The 23,476-nt window shown below is 40.6% G+C and overlaps 1 protein-coding gene across 1 annotated transcript; it reads left to right on the top strand.

Annotated features, from left to right (window-relative positions):
• The first annotated feature begins 2 nt into the window (after window positions 1–2).
• On the top strand, window positions 3–22,308 carry abcb7 (ATP-binding cassette, sub-family B (MDR/TAP), member 7). Its single transcript, XM_023411157.2, has 16 exons — window positions 3–184; window positions 1,781–1,864; window positions 1,942–2,019; window positions 3,412–3,531; window positions 7,187–7,319; window positions 9,192–9,460; window positions 10,159–10,247; window positions 10,452–10,539; window positions 13,197–13,371; window positions 13,810–13,967; window positions 15,617–15,780; window positions 15,934–16,063; window positions 16,514–16,685; window positions 18,502–18,605; window positions 19,309–19,416; window positions 20,828–22,308. The coding sequence occupies exons 1-16, from the start codon at window positions 35–37 to the stop codon at window positions 21,044–21,046; spliced, it is 2,241 nt and encodes a 746-aa protein (XP_023266925.1). The 5' UTR covers window positions 3–34; the 3' UTR covers window positions 21,047–22,308.
• Window positions 22,309–23,476: the final 1,168 nt, after the last annotated feature.

Here is a 23,476-nt window from a genome sequence, read left to right as displayed (position 1 = left end):
GCGTGTTGCCTGACTGCCTTCCTCCTTCGTCAACATGGCGCCGATGTTGGCACCGCTGAAATGTGGCTTTCACTTTCAAAGACGAAAATTGGCGCTTCTCCTTCGGCAAACGAGCTCATATCATATTTGGAATAAAAGCCACAGTGGAAACGGGAGAGACCAAACACGCCAAAGCACATATCTGGTGAGTAAGGACTGTGGGGAGGTTGGAGAGGACACAGTGTTTTGGTGCGACACTCACCACGCAAGGACAGAGGTGGAAAGTGTCTCTAACTAACTTTCAGCGAAGTTAGATATGATTATTTGGTCATCGATTCTCGTTTGTTAGCAAGAGTGTTCGATGTCATGTAAATAATAATAATGTCCGTCAAGTTAATGCTGCGTTGAACGACAGCCGGCTAACTGGCTTGACTGGATATCAACCAGTTACATTATCTGTGGAGCACCGTTGTGTTTTTTAACACCACGGTGGACGGTTGTAACAGGGTCTGCTTTTTTTTCCCGAACATTTGAGCAGAAGTCACTTTTTACCGTGTTAATGCTGTAGCCGGTCAGTGGTCTCAGTCACGTGCCGACTGACTGGACTCAGTAAATGTTAGATAAGGTTGGGGACCTAACGTTACTGCTGATGTAACTGTCATCACGTGTTCACAGTCTGTTATTGATTATTTGACATATAGCACCTTTCAACAAACACTCAGTTTCCAATTTATGTGGTACATACTTACTAAAACTGACGAAGTCAAAAGCCTGCCACAAAGTCTGACTCCATGAAGAGTAACATGTTCATTTACCTGTGGTCACTTTGAAAACTAGTTTTGATTCATCATGGAATTATTTTGCGGTACCATTTGGTGTTTCTGGTGTTTTGTTCATTGCATCAGTTTTAGCTAGGTGTACCTGGTAAACTGTGAACTGAGTGTATTTTATCTGGTGAGTAAGTTAAGTTAGTTGTTTTCGCTTTGGCTTTGAGAACCACTGGACTAAATGATAAAGCTATGATAAAAATAATAGTATTATTAATAATAGGAAGTTGCAGCCCTAAATTTTAAGTTCAGTTTGAATTTTTGTGAAGCTCAGTTTACAAACCAATCACACATTTAGAATTCATTTATGAATTCATTTTTATGACACTGGTTTAAGTAAGTAAATTTGTAAGATAATGCTCTTCACAAATTTATTGTGTATAAAGTGTCTACATAATGTGCAAGGTAGTCATAGATAAGAGGGTTGCACTAATATTGTGTCTCCAAGGAGATAAAAGTACTCAACATTGGCTAACCATATCACCAATAAAAACACAGGTTAAGTTTAAGTTCAGTATGCTTATCTATAACCACCCGCAATATATCTTGTATTATCAAGCACTCAGCACCTGTAGATGTCTTTGTTGTTTACATTCTTCTTAAACAGTGACTGCTTAAATTGAGTTTTTTTTCACAGGATCACAGACATGATATACAACCGCATGCTTTGAATTTTTTTTCTGAACATCAAGCCACAAGCTGTGAAATGTTGTGACCTCGTATTGCCTCCATTGATTTCATGATTGTTAAATAAAATGTCTGTTATAGTGAAAAAGATTTAGTTGAAAACACAACGAGGAAAATGTTTAGTTTGTTTGCATCAGAGTAATTGTATTTTACCTTTTTTTGTGGATTATCTTTTAGTTCTGACCTTTATAATTAGGTTTCAGTGTTTGTGAATCTTTAAACATTCATAACAATCAATCAACAGAAATTAGAAACACCAGTTAAATGAGCCATCTGATGTGTTTCAGTTGAGTACCCCTCCACACTTACGAACAGCTACATGGGGCACAAACAAGAGCGACAACTGTCGTCGGATTTTGGAGGCAACAAAGGTAAGTATTTGTCAGAAATAATCAGCATCTGTTATCAAAATGCAACTCAGAATAAAAAACATACGTTGTTTCCACAGCATTTGCAGGTGACAGACAAACGAACATGTTGGCATGGACATGCGGGAGGAGGGCTAAGCGCAAATCCAAAAAATGTGGTGAGTACAATACCTTTCTTTTATTCTTTGGTTACTGAAAATTTGTGTTCTTCTATTTCGACGGACCATTTTGGGATGCTATATGGGGTTGCTTTTTTGTGCTGATGGACTCATATAAGATTTCTAAGGCTGATATATTGATTTATTGTTTGATGTATTTTCATGAAAGAATTACATAGGTTTGTAATGCATTATAATTTCTCCATTCATACTCTTCACATTCTATACTAAACTAATCCTTACTCGAACTCACATGACTGTCTGATGACAAGTTTGAGAAACCCTTGACCAGTCACTGAATTGCCCAATTCTGGGAATTTTTTTGTTTTGTATTTTTTAATCTTTTTTTTTTTTTTTTTTTTTTTGTACATCAGTAGTATCATCAAAGTAGTACGGTAGTATCAAAACTATCTGTTAACAATATGAAAATTTCTGTAGCATACATATCTAGTGTATACAGTGGCTTTGGGAAGTATTCAGATCCCTTCAAGTTTTGCACACTTTATTGTGTTGTAGATGTAATTTTAAGATTCAAGCTAAATTTTCTATGTTTGCCCATCAGTCTACACTCAATAACCCATAACGTCAGTAAAGTAAAAATTTAAAATAAAATCTCATATTTATGAAAGTATTCTGACCCTTTGCTGTTTTTACAGTATGAAAGGGTTTAACTCTTAAAGCTGCATTAACTATTTATACATTAAACAAAAAAACATCATGAAGTTAGAGTAACAGACTTTTATTATACATTAATTGGTCTCCTCCACATATGGGACAGAAACCTTCCATGCAACTGTTAATGTTAATCCTCTCTTTGCAGTAGCACGTATAGCTTGATTGTGTTTGATTAAAGGCAGGTGTTGGGCACAGTTTCAGTGTAATTTGCTTGGAGGCGCTGCCATACAGCAGCACTGTAACATGGTGCCACCATATTGAGTGGATTAGAGGAATTACTGCATATTCTTTGGCCTGCAGAGAGTCCCTGTGGCAGGTGTGTGGTGGAGTGTGGGTAAACAGCCATGTTGGCACCAGTGGGCTCTCACCCTCAGCTGGGATGACAGCCCAGGTGTCTCCTAGGACTTGTAGTGTCAGGCTGGATCCCCAGGTCCACCTGGAGTCTCTGCTGTCGTAGCTTCTCCCAAATCTCCCAAAGGAGTCCTACTGACATTTGATGTTCCATATGTCTGCCCAGAGAGCCATCTTTAGGTCATTGCTGAATGCAAAATAGTTTGTTGCTAAAATTGGCAAACATAGTATAGGTTAGAAAGTAAACATTACTCTAAATACTAACACCCACCCCCCCATCCTGTACTTTACAGGACAGACTAATGTATCAAACTAGGGGTACTATGATCTAAGATACAGGCCTTTCTTTTGTTTTCTTCTCCACAGCTGAATGAGGTGAATTCAGCCAAGATCCTGTCTGCAATGCTGTCTTACGTGTGGCCGAAGGACAGACCAGACCTGCGAGCCCGTGTTGCCATTTCTCTGGGCCTGCTCGCTGGAGCCAAGGTAAATTTATAGACAGTGTTGTTGGTATTAAAGAGGGGTTCTTAACAGTTTTAATGACTTGTTGTTTTTTGTCGTATAAAGCTAATTTAATCTGTTTGATCAGCACGCAGCAGTCTTATTGATGCATATACCACAACTGAATATATTTTTATTTGAAGTCCAGCCACTTTACTTTGAAACTCCAGTCCCTGTTTCATATTTGTCCTTGGTAACACTGAGGCTTACTTCTGCTTTCTGCTCTGTTGGTTTCTTCCACCCTCAAATTAAACTTTCTAACTATAGCTAATGCTTTCCCTGATTATATTAGGGCCCATTTTCTCAGATACAACTTGGTCAAGCTGAAAGACTGGAGCAAGACGCTTTTACTAGATATACTTATTTGAAAACTTGTTTATGCTTAAATTCTCTTCTGTCTTCTTTATTAAACATACATCATAATTTAGATAAAGTTTAATTGAGAATATTTATACAGTAAAACAGCTAATACAAGAGAAATACAGCAAATACTGTATCTCACAACATCAGAGCACTGAGTTAAAGTGGTTAAAAACAATTAAGAAAAGCAGAAGAAAATCACAACCCATCATCCGTAATGCTGGTATTGTCCTTTAAGACACCAATATTTCTCACATCTGTGTTTATGCCACTGATGATGCTCTTGTTAATTTTGACAGTGTTATAGGTAAAAAAAAAAACTGTAGTCATCCATATGTGCCAAATGATTATAGACAGTGCTGCTATTATCTCTAGCTTTGTGATAACTCGAATAACATCCTCTGCAGTCTCCACTCATCATCCAGTCGTTTGTGCATGTTGCTGTTCATTTTAATTTGTGCTTGTTTACAAAAAAAAATCTTTTAAGTTCATACTGTCAAGAAAGAATGCATTCAACCAAGAAGTTTGAGGTATAATGAGTGTCCTAAACACTAGCTTGTGTTTTAAGAGAAGGCAGCAGCATCACTCTGGTTTCATTAAAACCTGTTTCACAGCAAAAACAAGCAAACACCAGGTCTGGTTTTATTATCAGTGAGTGGCATGTTGGAGGACAGGGTTAATATGAAAAGCCTGGTCAAGTGGTGCGTTTGCACTGTGGTAAGATTCTCTGAAGTCCAACAGCTGAGAGTGGGCTGCTCACACGGCATTGCTTTCATATGTTGCTGGAAAATGAACCCCCAGAGGACAAAGAGCAAACAGTGACATTTGTAAAAAGAAACTAGAGACCGTCTTGAGATGGGTCATACCAATCGTCACACCTGACTTCGTGACGCTCTGACCCATGACTACTCTGTAGTCATTACTACATGGTCCTGTTGCAAGATGGTCTATAGTTTTACCCAATGTCTTAGATTGGAGAGGAATGATTGACACTAGGATACAGTTATCTGTGACTCAAAATGAATGTAGGCCAGGGTTATAAAGTGTGGGGGCCAGTAGCTTTTTGTGACAGTATCTTGCACGGCTGTGACACTGTTGCCATGACTAAATCTGTCCACAGCCTCTGTGGTGGTTCCCGCTACAGTAGATGTCTCCAGGACCACATTTTACCATGATGACACACACACACACACACACACACACACACACACACACACACACACACACACCAGACAAGCCCTACCCTCCAGCTCCTCTGAGCACAAAGAAAACAAAGTATTAATAACAAGTACTAAAACATCAGAGTTCATACTGGCACAGGATCAACTAACAAAGAAACACACTAAACTAAACAAACAAAAAATATATACAGATAGAAATCATAATTATCTATCTCTGTCAGTGTAACTCCTATATATTCCCTGTACTAATGGGGTTTGGCAGTATGTAAGTAATTTTTTCTAATGCCATTATTGATGCCATCTCTTTGAATCACTTGCGTGTGGATGGCTTGCTCTAACACAATGCTTATATGAGCTTGTTAAGAAGGTTGATGATTTTGAAAATTATCTATAATAATAGTGTTGTTTAAGTGTTCGACTCAGACTCAGTACAGTGAGTAAAATCTTAGTAAAGGCCAATTTCTAAAACACAACTAAGTTTTGGTGCTTTTAGATGAAATATTTGAAATCTAACATAAATCTTTGCTAAAACAATGAACAAACAAACAAAAAATTCTCAGCTCTGACTGCCTTTACTTAAGCAACATGAGTGTTCACCATGAATACACTGTGTAAATAACTGGTGTCAGAAACGATGTGCATTTAAAAAAGATAGCCTTAAAAAATAATTAACTACAAGCAACAATCAGTGCATGATGTATTTCCTCTTCCTTTGTTGATGGTCTCTAATTTGCACCCTAGAAAACAATCACAAATTCTCAGTTCCTAAATAAGCTTGTCCTGCTGCTGCTCAGCATGGCTCCCTCTAGTGTATGCTAAGGAGAAGAGAACACACACATGCAATCCAATCTTCTACTATTTTCCTGCTTGTCTGGGGTAAGCCTCGATTCCTCCAGTTTGTCTGTTTGAACTGAAACCACCAGCAGTGTGGAGGCAATTTTTAAATCAGCTGCATAATTATGTGGTTACACTGCATCACCCTTCCCCACTCCACATTATCAGTGACATTTTTATTTAAAAAAACTGATTATTAGAAGCTGATGTTCTTGTTGGCCTCAAATGAAGCCCCCTCTGTCTGTTTGCCGGTCGGTGTCTCATGCTATAGACTTGAATTCTTGATAGCCTGAAGGGTCTTCTCCACAACTTGACACAGTATATCTATTATGAGATGACATATCACTAGGTACAGATTGACATGGTGTCGATTTAATCTCCAGTGTTGGCTGTTAATGGATTAAAAGAGCACACCCAACCTTATCATGTACTAGTGGTAAATTGGGGACATGTTTTGGCCCTGTAATAATAGCCTGAGCCTTTTTTTTCTTGTTCTGTTGTCTTGGTAGCAAAGTAGCAGATATTGTTTTTCCTTGAGGGACTCTGAGAACTTCTATTGTCTGAGTATAATACCCATGTGTATAAAGCAAGATCCCTGGAGATGTTGCTTTTGCGGTAAAGTGGTGCATTTTTAGGTGTCCTTTTATATTAGTAGGGTTGACATTTTCTTTTTTTACTCTGTTTTTATATTATTTTTGTTACCATTATTTTGTCAGAATTATATCATGCAGAATTTGACAAGGGTAATGGAACAAAAAGAAAAGTTAAAAAAAAAAAAAAGCTCTCCCCTGTGTTAGGGGTTGAGAGGTTCAAATGAAATGGGTTTCAAATGAAAATGCTTTGCTGTGTGCTGCTGTGTTCTCTGGCTGTCCTAATGCGCTGTGGACCGCCTAGCCTGAGTCACACAGCTGTCCCCGTGCTTTTAATTAGCCATAATAACCATTTCAATTCCATTAGCAGGAAGCACCAGCATAGCCAGTCAAGAAGAATACACACTCACACAGCATACCGTACATACATGTATACATATCCTTCAATGCACCTGAATAGGTTATGTTGGATTTACTGCCTAACAACAGTGGAAATCCATCTTTCACAGCATGTGAGGTGCACATACATAGATACTGTAGTGAGGCACTACAGAGGACTAGAAAAATGGCACTATATTGAGCATATGTCTGTCTAATAGGCTATTTGAAACTATTTCCCCTCTTTTTTTTCTCCTCCTCTCTGAATGTTTCCACCCTCCCTCTTTGCCTTCCCAGATCACCAATGTGACGGTGCCCTTCATGTTTAAGTATGCAGTGGACGAGCTTAACCAGATGTCGGGACACATGCTGAACCTGAATGACGCGCCAAGCACTGTGGCTACCATGGCAACGGCCGTGCTCATTGGCTGTGAGTCCCAGACTTGTATTGCACTGGCAGGTGCCGCGCTCATCAGAGGGGACTGTGGGACTGCCTGTTATCTACAGGATGACCTTTCCCAACACATTCATATCAATGCCGCTCCGCAACCTCCGCCTCCCCCTCACATTATTTACATTATGTGCTCTGCGTCTGAGTTCACTTCTATTAATCCACATGGCCCTCTCGTGAGTGCTGAGGACTTTTCAGTATGATACCTGTGTGCTCCCAAAGCAAACAGAGCTGGATACATTTCCAAAGCAGTGGGGAAGAAATTGCCTTGTCCTTTGAAAGTGGCTGGATATTTTTTTTAGAGTTACACAGAGGCCTGGGATGTTTCTTTCACTTCATCCCTTGAGAGCAACTCCTTTTTTTCTCTTCTCTGTCCAAATGGGCCCAGAATACAAGAGGGGTCAGGGCTGAGATATAGCGGGAGTGTGAAGTTTCCTCCTGATTAGAGGATTTTTTCTCAGAACTGCCGGTGAAAAGCAAAAATAAATAAATAAATAAATATTGTAAACGTGACACCGACTGCAACTCACTTTGGCCTTGAGCGAGATCAGCTTGGATGCAACGTACACTTAGCCCTGTAGCCACTTATATTAATGAGCCCACTTAGGTCTTGCACACTAATGCTGCCTCTTGAATAACCAGGGCACATGAACAAGACTCCAGACAGGATGAATTAGGATGACAAGGAAGAATGAAGGGTATGCTCTTAAAGAAAGGAATTGTATTTTTTTTGTTCCTTCTTTGTGACACTTGGGGCCTGGTACTTTGAGCCTGTGGTGATGGGTGTAATTTGGCAGAAAAGGTTGCACAGTGCTCATCCTACCTTGTCAGATGTGGACACATTGTTCATTAGAAGAGCATTCCTATTTAACGCCACATTATAGCCCTGTGAAGACCGGCAGACAGAGCGATTATTACCCTGACTTTGGTCTCAGCAGACAAGTCATGTATTCACACAGCTCGGTGAAATCACCACAGGAAGGCCATGTGTCATTCAAACACAGACTAATATTAATTTGTGACAGTCATGCTAGCCATCTGCTTGAATAACAGTTTATGAGAAATGTAAGGAACCAAATAACAGATGTTTCTTGGATTAGATTAGATTTGTGATTTTATTAAACTGAACTCTTGTGTAGACTCCGTTTTAAAAACTCAAATTATGCAATATGAAAAAGGCTATGTTGGTTGCACCCACCCTCATCATCCCAGATCCACCAGAGAAAGTCTAGACTACGACAGTGGTGAAATTAAGTCCATTCATTGACAACTCATAGTCACATCTTTTCATGGCACTCTTATTAAAACCTCCTCCCCCTCTTCTAGTATTCTCCTGAATAGCCTGTTCTCTGCCACACACACACACACACACACACACACACACACACACACACACACACACACACACACACACACATTGAAAACACTTGTGTACACTCAGATCCCCTCCCTTCCCTCAGTCTGCAATGTGCTGGCCTGCCATAGTAGTGAGGCTTCAGACAGCATCCTGCTCTGTAATTACAGAGGCTTGGTGAGGCTGCTGCTGTAGCACTGCAGGGTTTGCAGTTCAGAGATGATGTGAAAAACTGGTCCCGCCACCTCATACAAACCTTTACTTTAGAGCAGGTGCCAAACATCCACCTTGTCTAGAGTCAGTAGTCTCAATATACTGTGTTGCTTCTTACAGGACAGGAAAGGTATGGGTCAGATTCTTGTTTTGCCACTTCATAACAGTCCTGATGGTTTAGGATGGGGATATATTCTCACTAGATAGCATCCAGCCCTGCTGTTTGAACCTCCCTGCTTTTCACAGTAGGTGTGCTAAACTCTCCGTCTCCTCCTCTATCCCAGATGGCGCATCACGGGCTTGTGCGGCCTTCTTCAACGAGCTGAGGAACACTGTGTTCGGCAAGGTGGCCCAGAGCTCCATCCGACGCATTGCCAAGAATGTCTTCCTCCACTTGCACAATCTGGATCTGGGTTTTCATCTCAGCCGCCAGACAGGAGCGCTGTCTAAGGCCATCGACCGCGGCACCCGGGGCATCTCCTTCGTCCTCAGTGCGATCGTCTTCAATCTAGGACCCACAGTCTTTGAGATGGGCCTCGTCAGTGCCATTTTGGTGAGTTGTAGTGTGAAATCGACACACACACGATGGTAGTCATTAGCTCTGGTCATTAACTTATTGTAGGATACTACCAGAAACACTGCTTACAATTTTCTGGCTCTTATTTCTTGTTGCTGTTACTGTTTCGGTCCTTAATGTTAGCTCCGGACCCTTCCATCACCTTTACACTCTTCAGAGCAGATTGTACGGAAATTAATTTCGGGGATATTGTCTCATTTACATTCTAAATGGAATATGAATCCCCATGAACTTTTGGTGGCAACACAGAGCCCATTAGTGTCAATGATGAATCCCAAAGCTTTGTTGGAGCTTAATGTCCTCCTGCGGAGTATGCCCTGAACAGATGCCCCCCTCCTTGGCCAGCACTGAAAGAATGGCTCGTCTATAGCTTCCTGCCATTATTCCACTCTGGACCATAATGTCAGCTTGCCTGTAATGAGGGCAGACTCCATTGCCCAAATAGCTAAAGCATTAGCACGATTACTTCTTGTAGTTTCCCCTCCATTTGTAACACTCAATTTCATAGTGGAATGGTCAAAAACAGTACGATCTCAAAATACCTTGTGACGCCGGTGTTGGAGCCCGATGGTCTGATGCGGTTGCTCTTTTTTTTTCTTCTTTTTTGTCACAAAGCCGTCAAGTCACAGCTTGTGAAAGATGCTTTGTCTTAACTGTGCTTTTCTCTTCTGCAGTATTACAAGTGTGGTGGACAGTTTGCAGCAGTGGCCTTGGGTACCTTGTCAGCATACACCCTTTTCACCATTCTCATCACACAATGGAGGTAACAACAAGGACGTTTGTACTTTTTCTGTGTCTGTCTGTGATTCAATTGTTAGTTTTTTATTGCTTATGTTTGCTAACACTTGATAAAGATTCAGTGAGTATTTTTGGACTGACTCTACTGACAATAACAAAGTTCACACACAAGCTGAAATATGTACTTAAGAAAGTGCTGATGTCATTGTGCATGTGTCTCTGCATGCAGGACTCGTTTCCGGATAGAAATGAACAAAGCAGACAATGAAGCGGGCAATGCGGCTATTGACTCCCTTCTTAACTATGAGACTGTTAAGGTGAGATCCCACCCCCAAACATACACACACACACACACAGACACGCACACGCACACACCCCTACCAAACACCCTTTTTTTTCAGCTCCTGCTCATCTCCATTCCTCCTCCCTTCATCAATCTTTTGGTTTCTTTTTCTCCTCGTCTAGTCTTTTTCTTCTATTCACTTAAGCCAGGCACATTGACATGAACAAATATTTACTCGTCTGTGATAACAGTATTTCCCTGGCATGATTGCCACTGTCAGAATTTGCCTTTTAATCTCTCACTGTCTCTTTCTCTGACTCCCAACTCTTTCACACACAAACTGTGTCAAAGCATGGACAAGTTAAACTTTAAAGTTAAAATTTATATATCTCGGAGTGGGAGGAGTGACATTTATGGCTGAAAGGGCAGAGAGTCACAGCCAAACTCGGCTATTGATTTATTTACTGCTATTGGTTTACTTTAAGGTTACTGTATTCCCCCTAGTTATTATAGAGCAGTGTCAAACCAATGTAAGCCCGATGTAAGGTTGGTAGTATGGTCGTGGAACCAGTAACATGTTTGCAAATGTTGCTGCTGCACACGCAGAGCGGAGCAGAGCATGTTTATACTGGATTAATTCAGTGACATTGTTGCCTTTAGAATTTTCAAATCGATCAGAATCAATTGAGGCAGTCGAACAATTAAACATTATCAGTATAATCTCTCTGTATAATTGAGTGATAAAATTCTTATAGTGAGATATTGTGATTCACAGTTCTTATGCTTAAAGAGACGACACCAACTTTATGTGGTAAGATCTTAAACATCCAAGGAAAACATGTTGTAGTTAAATCCTAAAAACTGATTTGACTCAAAGTGATGGACAGGAGCCTTTTAATAAGGCCAGAGTGATGTCATCAAGTGTCTTATTTTGTCAACTCACTCCAAAACCTAAACCTATTCAGATGACTAACACAAAGACAAAGAAAAGCAGCTAATAATCACAATTGAGAAAAAGTATTATTTGGAATTTATGCTTGAAAAATGAAGATTATCAAAACAGTTGCTGATTTATTTCCTGATCTATCTATCTATCTATCTATCTATCTATCTATCTATCTATCTATCTATCTATCTATCTATCTATCTATCTATCTATCTCTATCACTCTCTCTCTCTCGTTTTCTCATTCTCCCTCTGTCCTATTCTTCTACTCTTCTTCTCTCTCAGTGTGAAATCGTCTACTCTTTTTTTGTAAATGTCATGCCAGTCGCTAAGAACAATGAGACATTTATCACCGGACAACTCTGGACTATTTTTCTGGTTTAGTCAATGACCCAAATTGTGCCTCAATTATAGTTTTGGACTGAGAGTGTCTGCCACTGGAGGCTTTATTTTGAATAGAAATGTCTGCTGAGTGCCAGGGTGGTTTCTCTCGCAGACACTTGACCGATCTGATGCGGTGTGAGTGTAAATATTGCTGTACACTTTTTTCAGTGGCATGGTTATCCTAAATCTCTATCTTTTGCTGTTTCAAGTCTCTTTCTAGGTAACCTCATTGTACACAGTACACATACAAGCATAATCAGCATCCAGTTTTGGATGCTTTGTTGTCTGTTCCAGATATATTTTGGTACCCGTGTTATTTTCTTTGCTGTATTATTTTGCGTCCTGTTTTTCTTAACGTTTTGTTCTGTGTTATTTTGTGTCATCTGTGTCAATGCAGCCGGATTTAGCATCACTCTGAGCTGTGAGTGTGCATATGTAATTAGATCTCCGCCCACTCAGAAATCCGTTCCACTTTCACAAAGGGCTGGATGAGAACCTGAACACGGTGCCTTGCACTGCTTCAGCTTGTCCTCCATGTGCTACTTTCTTCCCTGCATTTCCCTATATGCAAATCACTGGCAAGGCAGTAGCAGCACAGCACCACTGCCGTTAGCTAGAGAAGCAAATCGCCCACTTAACCAGAGCAGGGAAACAATAGTGCAAGCTAAACAAACAGCAATATTAGGTAATTGGCAGCAGAGTGGAGGAGGGTCGTTGTTATGATTATGCTGTGGTTTTATGTGCCGAATTTAAGAGATGTGCTTGTGGCTGATTCATGAAGCTTTTTTTCTCTAAATGATAGCTGTATGTCTTAATCAAAAATACTGCTTCTTGTGTGGCTTACACTTAATATCTGTGCTCTGTTGGTAAGCTGCTACAGATGCAATAATTCTTGTTCAACTTTCAAGTGTTGTTTAGGCTGTTCTTACAGCTGTAACTGCCTAATATTTTCTAAACTTTTGCCATGAGCACTATCCTCTGCCGAGGCTTCAGATCTTCAGCCTGCTCAGCAAAGCAGGCTCTGGATTTTGTTCTCTTGCCCTCCATGCTCTTTAAGATCAGTGGGGAGGAGATGAAGATACAGAGACATGAAAAAGTGCTTTAGAGGCAAACTGAGACCTAGATTACAGCCAGAGTGGTCACTGAGAGCAAATGCTGCCTTGAGGCAGGCTGTGCTAAAGTGTCCATCTGCCTGACACTGCTCTCCATGCTTCCTTAACCTTTAACCTTAACCATATTTTGTATCTCTCTATCTTTCTATCTCAACTTACACTTTCTTTCCTTCTGTAAATCCTTGTCTGTCTCCATGCCCTGTGCCCCCTTCTCTCCTCTGTCCCTTCATGTTCCTCATCTCTGCTGCAGTACTTCAACAATGAGAAGTATGAAGCTGAAAGGTATGATGGATTCCTGAAGACTTATGAGTCATCCTCTTTAAAAACCACATCCACACTTGCCATGCTCAACTTTGGCCAGAGTGCCATCTTCAGCGTCGGGCTCACAGCCATCATGTTGCTGGCCAGCAAGGGCATTTCAGCAGGTGGGTGACTTTGGAGTAAGGTTTAGGGGGATTTCCCAGATTTTTGGAAAACATTCTATCAAGATCTGTAAACCATGAAAAAACACATCACCTAACCAGAATTTACCTCTTCATGCCCATGATCTGTGTCTACAGCACAATGGGGAAGAATTGTGTATTTGGAAAAAGGAAAGCTAAAAAAAACAACCCTCAAAACAGAAAGAAATGAGATGAAAACACAGCAAGCATGAAAAAGTGGCACAACTAGGAAATAAAATAGCCCTGATGCAGAAAATGAAATCACATGGGGTGGAGATAGATTCAGACTGTAACAGGCTTTGTCTGCTTTCACAACTTGGAAGAAGAAATCATTTTGGAGTTATTTTTTTAGATGCATACATGATACCATAGGTTCAGATTATGTGCATCTCTTAAAGTCGTTCTGTTGCTGTCGTGTAGGTACAATGACTGTGGGAGACCTGGTGATGGTGAATGGCCTGCTCTTCCAGCTCTCCCTCCCTCTCAACTTCCTGGGCACAGTGTACAGAGAGACCAGACAGGCCCTAATAGACATGAACACACTTTTCACGCTGCTCAGTGTCGACACCAGGATCAAGGTAACTTATTGGCCTGACATGGACTTTGCCACACTGTTGCAGTGAATCACAAAATGCTTTGTGTTTTCTTTTCTTTTTTTCCTCTAACAAAAGAGAACAACAGAGATGAACTTGTACACATTAGACCATGAATATAGAGTTCAGTATAGAAAATTGAAAGCAAAGGTAAACTCCAGAACTCGATAAAGCCTTTTATTCAGACTATCTAACAACAGTACATAGTGTTTAATTGCATGAGTGGTAAAAGATTTTAATGCAGGACTGAGTTATTCTTCTGGCTGCATGACATGACTAACCTATCCACATGTACTGTAAAAAATGATAGGTTGTAGTCAAACCATATAATTACGTGCTTGATGTGACTAAGGTGCTTCCTCATCTATTGCTGCCTGTAGTGCATGACACTAGTGTGATCTGTACCAGGACACATTAGAGCAGATTTCTTTGTGATTTATTCAGAGCATTTGATCAGCAGCCATTTTTATTGGTGCGCTCTTAATTTTTACTGATTTTGTATTGTGTAACTTTTTTTTTTTTTGTCTTAATCATTTGCTCTTTTAACATCTACTGCACTTTATATGGCTATGGTGCTACATGGTGTTAATCAGTCTATCTATAAATACACATTGAAGTTCTAAGTCATATTCAGATATATTAAAACTAGCTCCTCTTGTTTAACTGAACCATTAGAAATTGCCAAAACACTTCACATTTCAAACACGTAAGCCTGGTATTTCTTCAGTATAATAGCAATCAGTTGTTTTTGTGAGACATTTCATTGCAGTTATTTTTTTGTTTTTTGGGGGTTTTTTTTACGCGACAGCCCATCTTGCGTCAGAAGAGCACACTTAAGTGCAAATGTGTGTCTGCTGCCTAACAATATGAATGCCCTTCCCATCTCCAGCCTGTAATTACAGTAGGAGAAATGAATCTGTCCAGTTATTTTTCACTCATCAGTAATACTCCTCTCCATTGTGATTCCCTGTGGAATAGCACTGCCCAGCAGGCCATTACTGTCTGAATGCAATTCTTCTTTTTTTTTTTCCCTTTTTTCTTTTTTGTAGAACACATTGGCCTATTATGTAGATGTAAAATAATTTAAAACTCCCCCTCACTTGAAACTGCTTCACAAAATAAAAAAATATTATTTTGGCTTTTTTCCATGTGGAGGGGGGTTGGGTGAAAATTATCATCTGTTTATACTAATGGACTGTGAGTTATTTGTATTAATTGGCTGAGGTGGATTGTGGGTGATTATGTTGCTATTAGGTAGCATAGAAACGGAGCAGAACAGGCTTTTACTCTCAGGGTAAGGACGCGCTTTATTCACTGCTGACCTTGGCTGCATCTCAGCACTATGGCTCAGCTCAGTATGTACTGAAAGTTTTCACGCCTATTGATCCTTCAGTCACTGTGAAGGGCAGCGTGTGAAGGTTCAGACAGTCTTTTGAAACGACCTCTTGCATTTGGTGTGAATGTCTCTGCTTTATGCAGTCTGTGTAGGTTCTGTACTCCAGCATTATCCCTCTTTACAAGGTGTTGGAGTAACGTTGCATCATGCTGGGCGGCCTTCTCTGCCAGTGGCTGTTCTGTATCCATCTCCTCTGTTTCCGTTTCGTCTGTCTCAACCCTCTGATGGTTTGCTCTAGGAAAAGGATCTCGCCCCACCATTAGCCGTCACACCACAGGAGGCCACCATCCGCTTCGAGGACGTGTATTTTGAATACTTGGAGGGCCAGAAAGTCTTAAATGGAGTGTCCTTCGAAGTGCCCGCTGGGAAGAAGGTGGCCATAGTCGGTGGCAGCGGGTCAGGGTAGGTCAACTCTCATAGAAATACACTGTCAAATGTTTAGCCAGGAATGTGTCATCTCATTTGGATGTGTAGTCAGTCTTATCATCAATAGACTACTGGGGTACAGCTCACAGACACAATGATGCTGATGACTGATTTCACGTCTGGTTGCAGGAAGAGCACCATTGTGCGGCTGTTGTTCCGCTTCTATGAGCCCCAGCGGGGGAACATCTACATAGCGGGGCAGAATATCCGAGACGTCAGCCTTGACAGCCTGAGGAAGGCTTTGGGTGTCGTACCTCAGGTCTGAGACACACAAACACAATAAAATCATAAAATAAAATACAATAAACAATGAAAAAGTCATTTTAATAACAACACATAGATTGATTGTTTTTTTTGTATTTAGAGCTTCTTTGCCTTTAAATTAACTGTACATGTGTCAATAGCAAATGTAATATATTTGGGAATTATTATTGATGATTATATACAACAAGGGGGCAGCAAAGAACAATGTAAAATTAATAGTTAACAGCGTTAGAAATAAGCTGAATTCAGATAGGTTTTCACTGCAGTGAGCTCAGAGGCTGATCTGAACAGATGGTACATGAACAGTATTTTTGTCATTTGTGTTCTTTCTCTTTCTCCCTCCTACCCTTGTCTTCGTATCTGCAGTCCTCTGTTTCTGTCTCTGCTGCAATAAAAACATTCTCTGAAGCCTCTTTTTTTTTTCATCTAACTGTGTTGTTGTCAGGATGCCGTTCTGTTCCACAACACCATCTTCTACAACCTGCAGTACGGGAACATCAACGCTACACCAGAGGAGGTGTACCAAGTGGCACGTCTAGCAGGCATCCATGATGCTATCCTCAGGATGCCCCATGGCTATGACACCCAGGTTGGGGAGCGGGGCCTCAAGCTGTCAGGTTTGCTACACCATTATGACTACTGTTTAAATATGGTCTCTCTGCACAAGCAAGTGAAAAAGCTGTGTGTTTTGTGTATTTCCCTGGATGGTATACTAAACTGAGAAAAAAGAAAAACCCTGGCTGGTAATAGTTTAATTCCAACATAGACATTTAGGAAGAGCCAGGAAATATATTCATAGAGTAATAATATATGATATATTGTGATATTATATTGTCTGGAATTTTGATTTAGTGGTTATTATTTCATTAGAGATTAATCTGTTGATTATTTTCTCAGTCGATTAATTAACAGTTGGTTGTATACAGTGTCAGAAATTTCCCAAAGCCGAACTTGACATATTCAAATTGCGTGTTTTGTCCAACCAACCGTCCTAAGTCAAACTATTCGCTATCATGAAAGAAATACAAAAACAGCTCATTTTAACATTTTTAAAAGCCACCACCAGTGAGTTTTTGATAAATGATTAAATCCTTTTATCACAGTAGTTGCTGATTAATTTGTTTTTCTGCTATCAGAGGTTGCTTTATGGCAAAATGATAAAAACTTTCTTATGTTTTAGCTGTTCATCTTCATTACATTAATGACCTTTTCTGTGACTTACTCATTATCTTACGAAAGCAGAAATAGTCCAACCCAGAATATCCTCACATTATTATTGATCATGAAGTTTTGAGTATAAATGCTTTGATATTTGATTATGTCAGTTTTGCATAGCTAAACAACTCAAGGCAGACTTCACATACTTCTTCTACACAGGTGCTCGGAGATATCAAACAATGTACAGTACCATAAATCTTTCACACACCGTCCTCCGTCTGCTGCCCAGGATACACTGTATATTGTCGAACGGTAGATACTGTGAGAAATGACTGTCTGAAACATCAGCAAAATAAACTGAGAGACTGCAAGATGCAGCCTTGCAAGATTTAGGTTTGCACAGCTCTAAATGATATAATTATAATTTCTGGATAAATATGGCAAATGAAATAGTTTTTAAGTGTGTGATTATGAGCTGTTGTTTTCTGATCGTAGGTAATAATTAAAATTAATTTAATAATTAAATCTGACATTATTTTATTATGACATTAAGTCATGAGACTTGGGGCTAATCTTTAGCAGCGCCTTCATAATTTTACCATTTTCTTCTGTGTAGTGTATGCACTTGGCATGTTGCCTTACAGTTACAGTTATCTGCATTTGATCTGCAGCGATATCACAAGACTGTAGTATTTGGCTTCTAGCATCACTGCAACTCATTTATCCCACGTAAACACACAGTGTGTGAGCACTTTCACTCAACACTCAAGATGCAATTACTGGCAGCACAGATTTCTTTATGTGGAGTTGACTGAGTGAGTGAGTGAACGGACAAAATAAAGACATGACTAACTTCTCATTAATTTCACTGCTGCTCTACGTGACAGCTGCCAGTGAGTTTGTGAGACGAGGGAGGGAGGGGGCAGTCTGGGCTGTTAGGCTCCTAACTTCCTTCATTGCTGTTCTCCACTGCCAGCAATATTTATATCTGCTGAACGCAGCTTGCTTTCAAGAGGCCACACACAGCTCATATGTAATAAAGGCCGTGTCAGACACAGTGGGAGAAATCTTTGCATCCTGCTGGTTTTTCCTCACAGTTAAATTAAAGTGTGTTCTAGCCTGTAGCATTGGTATTGTTGGAGTGTTGGTCCTCCGTTTGAGGTAATTATCTGATGAGAAGGGCCACACAGAGGCACACTGTATCTTCACATATTTCAAACCTATTGTCTTTCGCCTGGTTTGCTTTTATTGACGATGTCTGTTGTGTTGTTTCAGGAGGGGAGAAGCAACGTGTCGCCATCGCTCGCGCAATACTGAAAAATCCACCCATCCTCCTGTATGACGAAGCAACATCCTCCCTCGACTCTATAACAGAAGAGGTGGGCCGGACAGTGCAACATAACACACTGAAAAACACAGGCATGCATACATAATATATCCACAAATGTCCATTCTGTGCTGCACGTACAGATTGGCACCTCACTCTGTCTGCATACACATTTAGCAGAACAAACACCCACTCAGTCACCTGGTGTAGGTACATGATAATTCAGCTCACTCCTGCGTCACATACCTCCTGTGACCCCCCCTCTATACACACACACACACACACACACACACACACACACACACACACACACGTTCTCCTTTGCCACCTGCCACTCTTTTCACCTACTTAATCTCCAGCTCAGCTTAAACTCCACAGTCTTTGTAAATGTTACCGTTAATGAGAAAGTTCAGCATGTCCTCTCTGAACTTGAAGAAAGAGAGTGGGGCAGTCGATTTGGTTGTTAATTGTGATTTTCTGTTGCTTTTCATCACGATTGTGTTTTTAAATCATCATATGTAAACTGTAAAAACATATGAAGGTGGATGTTGCTGAGCAACATTGTGTTGACTTAGCCGCTTCTTCATATCAAAGTTTGGAACTACATTTCATATATATCCTGTCATTCATGGACTTTTTTTATTATTATTTTTGTAGACCAGCATTATTGCAAACCTGGGGAACTATTTTCCTTTGGATTAGGGGATACTCTTGTTAACAGAGTGATAATTTTATTTATCTCTGTGTGCTTCCAGAACATCCTGAGTTCAATGAAGGAGATGGTGAAGGACAGGACATCAATGTTCATCGCCCACAGGCTTTCCACAATTGTAGACGCAGACGAGATTATAGTGCTCAGTGAGGTAAGAACTCATCCACTTATTTTTTACTTGATCTTGTACCTTCCCTGATTAACATTTCTAGTCGTAATGTCAGTTCCATAAAAGCAAATTATATGACCGTTCAGAGTTTCCAAGTATAAACATGCGGTGTGTTAATTGCCAGTCCAATTAGACGCTTTTGCATTGAAGGAAAAGATGCTGACCTGCACTCTGTGTGACCTTCAGCACACTGTAACTGCCAGCAACAAGAATTTAGCAAGTGGCCTGTTTTTGCTTCTCATTTATTTTCAGTTACCTTTCTTCAACGTACGTGATGAAGACATGCTTTGTTTAGCTTTTCTCATTAACTTCAACAACAACAGGACACTGTTAGTAGAAGTGAATGTATTATTTTCTCCATAAGGGCTCATTAAAGCAGTCAGACTCGACTGGCTGTTTTGGTCAGATGGCGTGTCTTGTTTGTCTCGGTGACTAATAATGTATGGGCCAGCTTCCCAGACACTGATGAGGCCTCATCCAGGACTAAACATGTCTTTCAATGGAGATTGCCATTCAAATGGTTCATCTATTCAATTTTTGGACAGATGTGTTTAAGTAAGGCTGGAGGTGCCATGGAGACAAAGGCAGGATTTTTTTTTTTTATGTGGAAACAATTGATCTTTTTGGTGCATTGTCACTGTATTGTGCATCAAAAAAATCTCCAAGACAAAAATGCTGCAGCATGTTAAGGGTCGGGCTTGGAGAAACTGTAAAGCACAAAAAGAGACAGAGTGAAGTCAGTTATCGTCTGGAAATTAAGAGTTTAAGAAATGTAACACAGGTGAAGTGACATTTTCCACCAGTGTTCGAGTCAGATAGGATAAAATGAGAGGAGGTTTCTTTGAACTGCGGCGAGTGAGCATGTGTTGTTCCATGTTTCCAGAGTCAGATGGCAGGGATCAGAGGGTCGTGGTGAGGAGGCATGTTTGCGTGTGATGTCGCCACGGCGTTTGGTGGTGTCACCAGCAGAGGACTGCCTGGGGTGCTCATTAAAATAACGAGCGGAAGCAGTCACGTGCCCGTCTTGGGTGCACTAAAGATGATGCCAACACCTCTGCATGCTCATGGGAGGTGGGGGAAGGGGGTGCCTACATTTGTGTTCGACTGTGTGGGAGGGATGTGTGTTTGTTGCGTGTGGATGCGTGTGTGTGTGTCTATGAGGCCATGTTTTTGCAAGAGGAATGCAACAGTTGTTGGGGAGGCGGCAGGGATTCAAAGCGGGGGGGGGGGTCTGACTCTCCGCAGAGTATGGTCAGATTTGTGTGGTCACGGAAAGATGATAACTATAGGACTCTGTGTGCATGCCCCCTTCATTTTAACTTGATATGTTTAGACATTTATGTGCTAATTTATGTTTCTTTTTGTCCTTGATTCTCCTCCTTTTCTCTGCCAGGGTAAAGTGGCAGAGCGTGGCAACCACCACACCCTCCTCGGCATCCCGGGCAGCTTGTACGCAGACCTGTGGAACACCCAGAACAGCAAAATCCTGAACAACAGCAAGAGCTCGCCCGAGCCGCCGGCTGAGCGCCTCTCTCAGAAGGAGGAGGAGAGGAAAAAATTGCAGGAGGAGATCCTCAACAGTGTGAAGGGCTGTGGGAACTGCTCCTGTTGAGAGAAGCTGCCACCTCCATGTCTCTTCATCCCTCACAGATGGCCTACGCTGGAATCCCTAGTCTGTGTGGTAATGGTGGGGGGGGGTATGTCCCCACTACCCACTCCAGCCAAGCATCCACCCATGTGACTGTCCCTCCTCCTCCTCCTCCTCCTCATGTGAATAAAGGCCACTGCTCGCCAAAGTGAAGGAGGAGGAGCAGAACAGGGAGCAAGTGTGTTTAGCACTGGCTGGTGTCCAGAGATAGAGCTTCCATGCCAGTTGCCTCAGCTGAAGCCAAGCATAAGAGACCTTGTATATCACATACGTGTGTGTAAGACATCTGTTAGTCAACATGGTTGCCCCCCCCCCCTCCATTTTTGACATCAGGTTTATTGACATCTTCCATTGCACTGGAAACAGATGAAAGTACACGTAACGACTTACATATGCCTTGATGTTGACACAAAATTTGTATTGATTACATTTTTAAATTATTTTCCAAATAAATTGAACCTATAGTTTGCTTTTTTATATTAAAGATGTGTACATATTACAATTTATTCTGCAGTTAGGTGATCACAGTTAGAATACAGAACACAAACATTGTGTTGCAGTATGTGTTCGTTTGAATAACACTATTTCATAAAGCTGATACTTCAGTGGGATTCAGCCCTAATGCGCATTGCCCATTACACTGTTCTAAAAATATCACATTTGGCAGATAATCAAGTATTCTAGACAAATAACAACATATTATGGATGTTTGGGCTCGTGAATAGCACCCCAGTGACTTAGCAGTATGGCACAGTCACATTCATGTAAATATAAAACTCAGAATGACAAGAGTTAACTCTAATAAATCATGAATGGGTTTCACCACACTGGAGCCACATTAAGAGGCAACAACTTGAAAGCCTCCTCTGGGAAAATTTCACAGTCATATCATTTAGCCTTGGATGACGGGTCTGTTCCAATGAAAAGTCATGTTTGAGATTTTAACGGTGAGAAGACAACTTTTTTGGTTTGTATGATCAGAATACAACTTTAAGTGTTAATATTTGAAAACAGACAGTACATGTGTGTCCTCTTTTTCTGAGGGCGTTTTTGGCTGTGATATGCACATTTTGTTAGGAACCTTGCTATAGTATTGTATCTATTAATGGAAATTTATTAGTCAGGTGTCTTGTACTATACACAGTGTAAATCCTGTATCATAGTGTTATGTTGACTGTGTAAGTACACTGCAGACAGACAAATAAATGTTATTGTCTAATTAACAAGGTTTCCAGATGCTGTTGTTATGGTCAGGGTTGGGTGTGATATGACAAGATCAATAAAAAATTTGTTGCACAATAAAGTAGCTATAACTTAAATATCTATGGTTGTATTTGACTGGTGGTTCACCAGTTTAATGAACACATTAGATGGGTCCTGAGTGCCAGGGGTCATAAGATGATTAACAAGCTAAATAAAAAAAAACCCAAACATTTCTGCTGTTAAATGGTGTGACATTTATCTTTGCTTTTTATTTATTAAAGGAATGGTTTGACATTTTGTGAAATACTTACATTTTATGCTTATATGCTTTCTTCCTGAGAGTTAGATGAGAAGATTGATACCAGTCTCTTCTCTGTATGTTCGATATAAGGCTATAGGATATACAGCCAGCTGTTGGTTAACTTTTACTTCCTGTTAAATTTCAGTAGTGTGTCAAGTGTGCAGAGAAAAAAATTACCTTGTAAAGGAATAGTTCAACACATTTTGGGAAATCACTGTCATGTCTGTATGTTAAATATAAAGCTGCAGCCAGTAGCTGTTTAGCTTTGTTTAGCATAAAGACAGGAAACAGGGAAGCAGCTAGCCTGGCTCTTTTCAATGGTAACAGAAGCTGAAGTGTTAAATCCATGAACACAATAGTGATCCTCACATTTTCTCATTGTGTTCATTGTCTGGTGGACAGAATGACAGAGGATCTGCCTCAAGAATCCCTGCAGCTCTCTGGATCCTCCTCTGGGACCAGATACATTAGACGACACTCACAGCGAGGCCTTTCGGCAGGATTATAATTGAAACAGACAATAACAAAAACATTCACATAACGTGACAGACCAAGTCCTGCTGCGCTGCATAGTGAAGCCTCCACCACCTCCTGAGGAAGTCACACATTATAGATGAAAGTAGACTTTGATAGGGCCCTGCTTAAAAGGAAACCAACTGGATGATTACTGGTTGGATGGGTCTCCTTTCATGCGTCTGATGTCCAGGCAGATGAGTTGATGTTAATGGCGTCCTTCTAATCTAACCTAGGAAGAGATTATGAGACTATTTATTAGTGACTCCCAACAATGTTCAGCTACTGCCCCTAACAGGTTATTCGCTAATTATTCAGTGAACATAATTCACTATGATCTGCTTGGGTTCTCTGAGAGAGCCTTAGATACAACACAG

Source organism: Seriola lalandi, unplaced genomic scaffold (assembly GCF_002814215.2).
Source record: "Seriola lalandi dorsalis isolate HSWRI2012SDOR001 ecotype SW California unplaced genomic scaffold, Sedor1 jcf7180002054454, whole genome shotgun sequence".
NCBI classification, from domain to species: Eukaryota; Metazoa; Chordata; class Actinopteri; order Carangiformes; family Carangidae; genus Seriola; species Seriola lalandi.
This window is presented reverse-complemented; position numbering and strand designations above follow the sequence as displayed.